The 10,958-nt window shown below is 46.2% G+C and overlaps 1 protein-coding gene across 2 annotated transcripts in view; it reads left to right on the forward strand.

Moving 5' to 3' along the window:
* ELAPOR1 (endosome-lysosome associated apoptosis and autophagy regulator 1) overlaps positions 1-7,310 on the forward strand; it is a 62,795-nt gene extending 55,485 nt beyond the window's left edge. The window contains exons 17-22 of one of the 2 annotated variants that reach the window (XM_074370095.1): positions 222-318; positions 785-886; positions 2,046-2,172; positions 2,250-2,428; positions 3,092-3,257; positions 4,301-7,310. In XM_074370095.1, coding sequence (XP_074226196.1) covers positions 222-318; positions 785-886; positions 2,046-2,172; positions 2,250-2,428; positions 3,092-3,257; positions 4,301-4,342 — 713 coding nt within the window. In that variant the 3' untranslated portion in view covers positions 4,343-7,310. The remainder of the gene's footprint in view (positions 1-221; positions 319-784; positions 887-2,045; positions 2,173-2,249; positions 2,429-3,091; positions 3,258-4,300) is intronic. The other variant, XM_074370094.1, reaches the window with a different exon arrangement.
* The last annotated feature ends 3,648 nt before the right edge of the window (positions 7,311-10,958 follow it).

The raw sequence follows: 10,958 nt of genomic DNA on the forward strand, positions 1-10,958 counted from the left end.
GATGAGGGAGGGGCCCATCATCCTGACCTCTGTTTTCTAGTCCATCCTGGGATACCAAGTGCCCCTGGAGCTACTGACAAAACTTTGGTTCACCCTTTATGAGCCATTTAGGGATGTGATGAGATGAAGGCAGGTTGGATGTGGACAGATATTGAAAGGATTGAAGTGGTTGCCAGCTAAATGCTACTAGTGAGAACTAATTAGGAGCTCTAATTTGGCAGGCGTGACAACAAATATGACTCTGGATGGAATCACCTCCCCAGCTGAACTTTTCCACCCGGAGTCCTTGGGAATACCGGACGTGATCTTCTTTTATAGGTGAAAACGAGAGGCTAGGGTAATGCAAGGGAAACCAAGCCCCCCCCCCCCGCAATCTCTGTTGTGTCCCTCCCTCTCTAGCCACCTACTACTCATCAAGTCAGAACACATCCAAGGGCTAGCAGATCTGCCTAGCCATGAGAGCTAAAGGCTGGGAGTTCTCCATCCCAGCTTCTTGGGTATTACTGGGGCAGGTCTGCCCCAGCAGCAGGGAGGAATATTGGATGACCTATGGAGGACTACCCTTCCCATCTAAGGAGGCTCCAGTATTATGCATATGCTAACATTTCCTAGACCAGCACATCTCCCCCGACCAGATCTCCCTGATCCTCACTCTCTCCTATGCGTCAGGCTGGAGCCCAAGTCCTGACTCCCCCAGTGGGGGAACTGTTCCATGTTGACTTGGTGGCTCTCCAGTGGCACAGATGAGTGACTCATTCCCCCATGGGGGCTGTTTTCTCTGCAGGTCCAATGACGTGACCCAGTCCTGCAGTTCTGGGAGGTCAACCACCATCCGCGTCAGATGCAGTCCGCTGAAACCTGTGCCTGGGAGTCTGTCGCTGCCAAGGTAAAGGGATGTAACAAAGTCTCCCTTCCTTGGACTCATCCCACCCCAAGAACCAAAGGTTACTGAAAAAGAGCAAAAGAGAAAACCATCCGAGATCCATTAATGGGCTCTTGGGGACACAGCCATGCCTCCAAATCCTCAGTCTTTAGATATCAAGAATGGGTCAGGAGGAAGAGCCAAAGCTGCCCTCCCACTCCCAGACCACAGCGGGGCAGCTGCCTAGCAAAGTGACTGAGTGCTGGGGCTGAGAGCCACATTCAATTTCCCTCTTCCATTTCCTAGCTCTGTTATGGATACAGTTCTTACCTTCTCGAAGCCTCCTCTTCCTTATATGTAAAATGGGGATGATAATAAATTCCCTTACGGGGTTGCTGTAAGGATTAAAGGACACAATGAAATTTGAGGACTTCCCCCGGTGTCAGCAATGTACTTGCTATGACTATTAGGGTTAGTAAAAGTTTAGGGAATCCTAGCAATCTCTCCACAATGAAAGACCCAATTCTGAGTGTGATAGCAGAGTGCACTAAATCGAGAATTCTTGAACTAATCTGACTACAGTACCCTACCCCCACCTCCCTTTTCATTTTTTATTTTTCCACACAACACTAACATCTTGAGGGGCACTAGTGTCTTGAGGAAGATGGTCAGGGAGATGGAGAGCCAAGCAGGACATTTTGACCCAGCAGTGGTGTCAAAATGTAGGCTCGCTCTTCTCATTGCAAACATCACAGAAAAGTACATGACAGGGAGCCATGACCTGAAGTCCGTTCCTGAACCCTGCCCCACCACCCTCCCCGGCAAGAAGCTGCATAAAAGTGACTTTTGCAAAATGTCACATGTCCATGGGGAGAACAGGAGCCTCTGTTAGCTGGGCAGGTTAGTTGGGCAGCCTGCTGGGGCTCAGACAGCTTACATTAGCTCTCATCTGCTGTCAGTAGAAACAAACAGGCAGAAGGTGGGGAACCTAGGGGAGGGTGCTTAGCAGAAGGGCAGTCAGAGAGCAAAACCTGGGTTAAGGACTAGGTGGAAGGATCCTGATGGAGCTAAGAGTTTGGCAAGGAGAGGATGGATCAGGCAAGCTGTGAGATGACAGGACTCCAGCCAGATCTTCCCAGCTGTCTGGCGAGTAAGCCCTCAAGTCTCCTTTCTGCTTTGCTAGCACATGCTCCGAAGGGACCTGTGATGGCTGTAACTTCCACTTCCTGTGGGAGAGCGTGGCTGCCTGCCCGCTCTGCTCGGCTGCTGACTACCACGCTATCATCAGTAGCTGCGTGGCTGGGGTCCAGGTATGTTTCTCTGTTTGGGGACTTCCCAGGGGAGAACAGAATGTGATATCTGAGTTCCTTGTTTTTCTCCCCAACAGAAAACGACCTACGTGTGGCGAGAACCAAAGCTATGCTCCGGTGGCATCTCCCTGCCTGAGCAGAGAGTCACCATCTGCAAAACGTTAGATTTCTGGCTGAAAGTGGGCATCTCTGGAGGCACCTGCACTGCCATCCTGCTCACCGTCTTGACCTGTTACTTTTGGAAAAAGAATCAAAAGTACATACGGGGTATTGGAGTTTGGGGGTAGCCAGGGTGGGATCTTTGAGTGAGAAGGGGAATATCTGAGAGTATAAATTCATGGAGCTTTTCTCTGGAGTTGGCCATATCCCTGTGACTCTGGCCAGAGACTTGCTGAGCCACTTATTCGGTATATGCCTTGGTTATTCTGACTCCTAAACAGGGATGGTACCACATGGCAATCTATGAATGGCTGTTAGATCATCAAAAGGAAACCAACGATGGGGGGAGGGTATAGCTAGTGGTAGAGTGCACGCTTACCATACATGAGATCCTGGGTTCAATCCCCAGTACCTCCGTTAAAATAAATAAACCTAACCCCACCAAAAAAAAAAAAGAAAAAGAAAAAAGAAAAAAAGCAGAGAATTCTTAATTTGTTGTTATTAACAAAAATAATGACTTTATAATTCCAATATTTCTATTAAGCCTTGAGATCACAGAAACAGCCAGCCTTAAGGAAAAAGATCACTGACCTGGGAGCCAAGAGTCTTAGCTATATGCCCGGACCTAATACCATTTTGCCATGCTTCACTTCCATTACCCATGGTATGGGAATACCTATTTATCACCCAGCTTTTCTCCTTCTTTCCCCTTTAGTTCACATTTTGGTGTCTTGTCTTTCCCTTCCTCCTTGTTTCATAGATTAGAGTACAAGTACTCCAAGCTGGTGATGAATGCTACCCTCAAGGACTGTGACCTGCCAGCAGCTGACAGTTGTGCCATCATGGAGGGCGAAGATGTGGAGGATGACCTCATCTTCACCAGCAAGAAGTCACTCTTTGGGAAGATCAAATCATTTACCTCCAAGGTAGGGAGCACTGAGGTCAGCCTGGAGAGCTGGAAAAGACACCAGTCCTAGGACACTGAATGGTGCCACACCGTTCAGGGACCACTACTCTGCCCTCCACCCTCCATTCTATTCTGTCCCCCCACCCTGAGAATCCTGGCTTCTGCCTCTTGTATTTCCACACCGACACTCTTTCCTCTGGGGCCCAAGGCTGCTCTTGACGAGGCCCCTTTTCTCCCAACATGCACTCCAGTTCATGGACTGTTTGGGCCCTTTAACTTCCAGAAGGAGTACCGAACCATCCATGTTGTAAGAATCATCCCTGCTCCTGCCCTTTTTTTTTTTTTTTTTTTTTGGAGGGAGGGGAAGAGGCGATCTCTAGGATCAACTTCTGATGGAAGTGAGGGTCTCCTTTGGCCAGCGGAGGATGCTGTCCCCTGGATGTCTGGGCCAGTCCTTTGAGGGCTGAGTCATAGCTAAGTCTATCTAGGCTGTTCACTGCCGAGCAGTTCTGAGCTGGGAGAGCTGTGGGTGAGTGAGTGAGTTTGAAGCTCATAAATGCAGTTCAGACAACACTCACTGGGCGTGGGACAAGCAGAGACTATTCAAGCAACTGCTCCAGGGCCACAGGTTTCTGTGGTCCCACTCTGGCAGCACCCACAACTCACAGCCACCCTGATTCAGCTCATCCAAACTGGGTAGGGAGGGTGGTAAGGAGAGGAATGTGGGTAGGTGTTTCCCGAACCTCATTCCCCTATGCTGACCTCCCAGGGCAACTCCCTTGGCCTCCTTAGATGTTGACTGTTTTTTTTTTAACCAATGGGGGAATAATTTACCCTGGAAACCTTGAGTCTTTCTGGAACTTCCAGAATTCAGCAAATATGTAAAGCAAGGGGTTTTAAAGATGTTTCTTATCCTCTGACTGACTGAAGGGGGCAAGAAGAATAGAGGATATCTTATGTCCATGTTTCCACAAAGTGACTAAAAGCAAGAATCTCATGAGGCTTCCTCTGTCACCTATTTTCCATTTTTCTCCTTTGTTCCCCAAACTTGCCCGTGTGCAGCAGCCAGCTCCTGTCACCATCTCTCTTTCAGAGGACTCCTGATGGGTTTGACTCGGTGCCACTGAAGACATCCTCAGGAGGCCCAGACATGGACCTGTGAGGGGCGCTGCCCCGCCTCACCTGCCCCCTCACCTGGGCACCACACCTGGCAAGCCTGTGGCAGTGTGGGTGCCAGCTTCCTGCAACACCCACTGCCGGAAATCTCTTCATTGTGGCCTTATCAGAAGAAGTTTGAATTTCAGAGCTTTGTTTTTTTATAGAGTACCCAAACCTTCCTTTCTGCTTGCCTCAAACCTGCCAAATATACCCACACTTTGTTTATATATCACTCCCTCGCTTGCATCTTGTTTCCCAAAATGGCCCAGCCGTCGGAGCCATAGCTTCATCTGCTCATATTTCTTATAGCTCTGGAACAAAAATGTTTCTCTCTTCTTAAGTATAGAAACTACTTCCTCTGTCCTCTTACTTAAGGGCAGAAGCAGCTGGGAGTTTCCCTGATCACATGCCCTCAGCACACGACAACTTTAGGAGCGAGGCTGGGGGAGGAGGGTATTGGCAGCCCTGATGCACCATCTTCGTGGCTGCCTGGATTCACCTCTCCTGGAATACCAGCTCGAACTGGCATAATGGATAGGCTGAGGACCAGATGAGCAAGGCCTGGGTAAGAAAAGGCTTGATAAGCACAAAGAGAGGCAATAAGGAAGGTTTTGTTTTGTTTTGTTTTAAAACTAGGTACTTCATTCCCTTCCCTAAAGTGATAAATATTTTCACTGGAGCCAAAGGAAGAAGTTCGTCAAGAAAATGCCCAAAGCTCTGATGGACATGGATCTATTCTCCCCCTACCTTTTTTTTTTTTTTTTTTAACCTCCCTCCATCTCCTTATGACACTAAAGAGAACCAGGTAAGTCCCAAGCCCAGATGTTCAAGCTTTAGTCTCTATTTGCTTTTACCCAGAGATGCCAAACATTGCCAGTGAGCAAAATTCCTCACCCTTGAGTCCCCATTCCTAGAGACCTGGGCCATATTAGGGAACAAGGGTATCATATTTTGAAAGAACACAAGGAGGCCAAGGTTTTAGTGGGGCCATACTGGGGAGCCAGCCCTAACTGGGATGGACCTGAGGTGGCCATGATGTCTGCTTCTAAGCTTAACACATCCACTCAGCCACAGAATAAACAATTTCTAGGCTGGCCAAGAAAGGCATGGACTCCCAGCCCACACCCCAGCAGCAGATCCCGATCAGCCTACCGGACTAACTAGGGGAGCTGGACAAGGTGTCCACCAAACTGGGACCTTCGCAATTTCAAGTCCCTGTCCTTCCCTTCTTCTGTTCTCATTTCCTCTGTGTGCTAAAAAACTAAAAAGACTTCTGGTCCCAGCTTCTGGCAGTATCCCTTCTGAAAGGTGAGTAAAGTCAAAGTCCTCTGCGCCCCCTTTCTCCACTTCCACGTCAAGTTATATCCGATGAAATTTAAGCAGCTAGAATGGTGAAACCAGAGCAAGAGTTTAAATTCTATTTGTCTTTCTACTAACGGCAATTCTCCTTCCCTCACTATCTGGCTAGAATGACCAAACCTGGTCAAGGGCCCAGTTGCCCATGGTTTGTGCCTGTCCCCTTTCTTAAATGGCCATTTGGTGACCAGAAGGTAGGTGAAGAATTTAGACAGCACTTCTAAGTGGTTTGTCTGCCACATAATGGTTTGCTGATCTGATTGGCCTCTGCTACCCTGGCAGTGGTCTTGTAAAAGGGTCAGTGAGAACTGGAACCCTGCTGTGACTTCTGGCCAACAGGAGCGTCACTGAAGGCAGGCTTCAGTTTGGTTCAGTGAATCAAAGCTTTTCTTTGGTATCTAAATTCTCCCTCCTCCTGTCTTCTTGTGGGACTCAGGCTCTCAGAACCTGTGGCCATGGTGGGATTTACCCCAGTGGATGCAGACAGCTAGCTTCCGAGCTCCAGCCTAAAGTCTTCTGTAGCCTCAACAATACCCCAGGCATCTGCTTTACCACCAAATAACTTTCTTTTGTGACAAAGGCCACAGACGGTCCTTAGAGTATTCTAGAATCAACAGGAAAAAGCACACACCCTGCTGACGTCTTTACTCTGACATCTTGAAACCGAGTGCTCCCAGAGCAACCTCAGACTCCACTGATTTGGTCATAATACTTTAAGGATCTCCTTCCTGCCTTTCAACTACCCCTTAGTGTACCAACTTCTGCGTATCTTCCTTGTGTCCTGGCAGGGGCTCCTGAGTTATGCTATGGGAGTCACCTGTTGCTCCCCCAGCAACTTAGACACACCTTCGATATTTTTTAACAGTTCTATTGAGATGTAATTCAAATCCATACTATTCACTCATTTAAAATGTACAATTCAAGGGGGAGGGAAATAGCTCAGAGGTAGAGTGCATGCTTAGCATGCAGGAGGTCCTGGGTTCAATCCCCAGTACCTCCATTAAGAAAAGAAAAAAGAGGGAAAAAAAATGTGCGACTCAATAGATTTTTAGTATACTCACAGAATTGTGCATCCATTACCACAACCAAATTTAAAACAGACACATGTTACTTTACGTAGCTAAGGCTATAGTGTTTTGCACAAGCTATTGGGGGAGAGACTGTGGGCTCAGGAGATAAAGTACTTCAATCCTATTTGGCTACTTAAGAGTCCTTGAACACATATGTAACTCTTACCATGTAGACATCACCTCTGTTTGGCCAGGAATACAAATGAAGATTGTGCTGTATTCAAGGACCAGGGGATTTCTTATGCCAACAAAACTTTTTTTTTTTGTCTCACTCTACATTAAAGATAAGACTGACTATATTTATACAACAGAGACTTTGTAATGGATTTTTCAGCTTTGTGAAACCAAATTTTTGTCTCATCAAGACTGACTGGATTTCCTTTTTACTCTGTATTCCCAGAGTTTGTAGTTTAGTTTGTTAGGGGATGGGTATCGCATGTCACACTTTTTTGTGAAATAAAAAATACATTTTAGTTGTTTTTCTTGAACATGGGTTGGATGGCTGGATGGGTGAGTGAGAAATGGTAAATGTTCTTGAAGCTTAAACTGAAGAGAAAGACTCTAGAACCCCAAAGTGACAGAGAAAAAGGAATACTTGGGAACAATATGGACCTACACTAGAAGCCTCTCACCGCCTGTTGAGGGATCAGCCGTCAACCAAAGCCTCAGTTTCCACAATAATAAAAAGCAGCTGATAATGCCTTACCTCCCAAGATTGGGTGAGGATCAAAAAAGAGAACACATAAAACATTTAGCATGTCAGGTCCATTCCCTTCCAGTTCAGTTTTCTCGTGGGTGGCACTGAGGTCAGCCACATAACGATGTACCTACAAAGAGGTAAAATTAGCTTATTTGGTTTGAGGTGGATTATTATGGACCAGATGTGGATAAAATCCTAGAGGACATCAAGGATGCACCATTTCCCAGGGAAGCTGGATTTTGCTGTTTCAGTGCTTTCCATCACTCTAGTTGTGGGCACTTAATCCCCTAAAAACAATTCCCTTAGCTAGTTGGTTGTGACCCATGTTTGTTTTGACTGGTGGTACCTGGGTTGTACTGGTGATTAAATATCACCCCCTGCTTATAGGATAAAGTCCAAACTCTTTAGAATGAAAGTAGGAAAGGAAACTCGAATTCATTTGTCATTTCTATGTGTCAAGACTGGAATAAGTGCTTTCAGAGCATTGCCTACCTGGTGCTCAGAAAAGCCCTGGAGGCAAGTCCTATCCCCACTGTAATAGGTGAGGAAACTGCATCTCCCACAGATTTAGTAATGTGGTGTACACAGTCCCTAACAGCACATCCTTGTACTCTAACCACACTGAATTTTTGACTGTCCCTCAGTCACAAGCTCTTATCACAACTCTCTGCCTTGACAAATGCCTCTGCTTCTTCCCCTCCCTTTCCTTTTCACCTGACAGACTCCCACCAAGTGTTTAAGGTCACCCCGCTGTGAAACCTTCCCTGGTTCACCCACTGGGGATGCAGTAGTGAAGAAGCAATCACATGGGAATGCCGCAGTTAGCTGACCTGAATTCAGTCATGTACTTACTGTGCAGCGTCCCAGTGCATCAAATAAGCAACAGACATGACCAAGCTTGAAACCAGGGTGGGGGCTGTGGGGAATGTGTGAAGTGAAACACATTGTCAGGTGACCAGGCGAGAAGAGTCTAATGACTTGGTCTAAAACTTAATGAAGACATTTAATTGATTGAGAACCACAGAGCAACAATGGGTATTAGAGAGCCAGAGAAATTGATGTAGGGTTGCATATACAAAACTTTGTGGACAATTAAGCTATTCAAGGAGAGTTTGGAATAGCTCTAATATTCCAATTAGAATAATATTCTAATAATAATAATATTCTAATAAAGTGGAATAAACTAGTTCCACTTTAGTGCTGAAGTTAACAATCCCATGTAAAATGTAATCTCCCATATAATACAGTGTGGTAGGAAAATTGACACCCTGTTCCAATTTGAACAGAGGGAGAGGCAGGATCCAGGTCCCCCAGGTCCTGGCAGCCCTCTCTAATATATACATATATTTATATAAGATATATGTAATACATATATTTTCTAATATGATATACATATATATACATTTTTTTAATGGAGGGACTGGAATTGAACCCAGGACCTCCTGCATGCTGAGCAGGTGCTCTACCACTGAGCTATACACACCCCCTAAGCCCATCTATAATATTTTTAAATGGTTCCTCCTTGGGTTTGCCCAAGGATGTCAACATCAACTTCCTTTGTTACTGTGTCTCTAATAGAAGGAAGTGGGCGGCCAGAATCTGAGGTTAAGTTGTCAGTTCTTCCTGAAACAGTATGAGAAATGTTTATGTACTGTGGCTACCTAGAAGGGTGTGGAACTAATCTGGGGGAAGGGGTGAAGAGGGTAACAGGAGGAAGGAGGAATTAGCCAGTTTAGAGGAATTAGCCAGTTTAGAGGAATTAGCCAGTTTAGAGGAATTAGCCAGTTTAGAGGAATGGGGTGGGGGGAGGGGGGAGGAGGGGAGGAGGGGGGAGGGGGGTTGGGGTGGGGGAGGGGTGGGGAGGGAAAGGAATTTCCAGGGAGAAGGGGCTTGCATAAAGGCTCATGGCAAGGAAGGGGAGCCACAAGTAGCTCAATATGGGGACCGTGAGGGGGGAAGGCCAAGACCCAAAGATGGAACATGATAAGAGTAGCTGGTAGAAGGCAGATCATGAAAGGCTTTGCAAGCTGTTTGGATATTTTCCTGAGGGCAACAGGTTGCCACTGAAGGCTTCTAACAGAGGAATGAGAGGATAAGGCTTGCTTGTCAAACCCTGAGAAATTCTACTCCAAATCCAAGACAAAAACAGGAACAAAAAGGGCAAGGAGGTGCTAAAGCGAGGCCCAAGAGTGCCGTCCCACATTAGCCAGCTCAGAACTGTTGAAAACTCAATGGCTGGGTGCTCCGCCCTCTTTTCTTGCTCCCACGTGGCAAGGACTCATTCCCTGTTGGGCTGCCTACTAGCTGCCCAGGACCCCCTAGGCAGTATCTCACCTAGGATTCTGCTTCTGAACTGCAACAAGCTTCTAAGCCCTCAGCCTACTCCCTGCAACTCTCACCCAATGGGGATGTAATAAGCACCTACCATGTGTAAGGCACTGTGCTAGGTAGGTCTTGTGGAGATAAAGATGCAAATATCCAATGGTCTCTGCCCCATAAGATAAAGCCACATTTTTTAGCCAAGTTCCTCAAGGTTCTGTTTTCTGCTAATGAATGCTAACAGAGACAAGCCCCAATATTAGACTATCTTAGACATGTAACCAGTATTCAGGTTTTGGCTTCATTGCTTAACTTCCCTGGGATTCAGATTCTTCATATAAAAGATAAAGGAGTTGGCTTAGCTGTTTAGCAGCTGGGGGGTCCTTGATCCCCAGAGTTTTCAGATGCAGCACCCAAGAACTAGTCTCAGTATTGAAGCCTATCAGAAATCACACATCTGAAGGTGATGTGGCTTCACACCATCACCAGTAACCCAAGTATCATGTTGGGCTGCTCTTGTGTTAGCTTCTGGCAGGAAGTACTCAGTGTAGTAACTGGTTATTACCCAGTGATAAGAAATTCTAATTGGCATCCATATGTGTCTGATTAGTAAGAAGGGAAAACAAATTTTTTTAAAAAATCATGTTCGTTAGACAAAAGTATTTCAAAACATGGGGACAAGGTGACAAAGAGATTAGGGATTATTAAACTAGCAGATAATTGAGTCCCCTCCAGCTTTAAAAATCCTATGACTCTAAACTGATAAATCAAATATGCTAATATGTAAATTTGTTATGCTTATCAGGTAATATGAGCATTTTAAAGAAAGACGGCTGTAATCTAATGATAAGACTAATGGTGAAAATTTCTAAGCAAAATTGGAGAGGTCAGAATTTTAAGGCCATCCTTGTAATTATACTGATGACCTCCTTAAAGGATTAGCCCAGAGCCCTCCTCCTTCAGGCCTGGGCCCAGTATAGCCTCAGGAACAACCATCACTGTTTTGAAACTTAACAAACAATGCACTTTGGCAGTGCCTTCACTGACATGGAAGCAGTCAGCTGCCATCACAGGCTTCCCCTCAGATTTCAGGGAACCCAACCCTTTGAGGACAGTC

This window comes from Camelus bactrianus, chromosome 9 (genome assembly GCF_048773025.1).
Source record: "Camelus bactrianus isolate YW-2024 breed Bactrian camel chromosome 9, ASM4877302v1, whole genome shotgun sequence".
Classification (NCBI taxonomy): Eukaryota; Metazoa; Chordata; class Mammalia; order Artiodactyla; family Camelidae; genus Camelus; species Camelus bactrianus.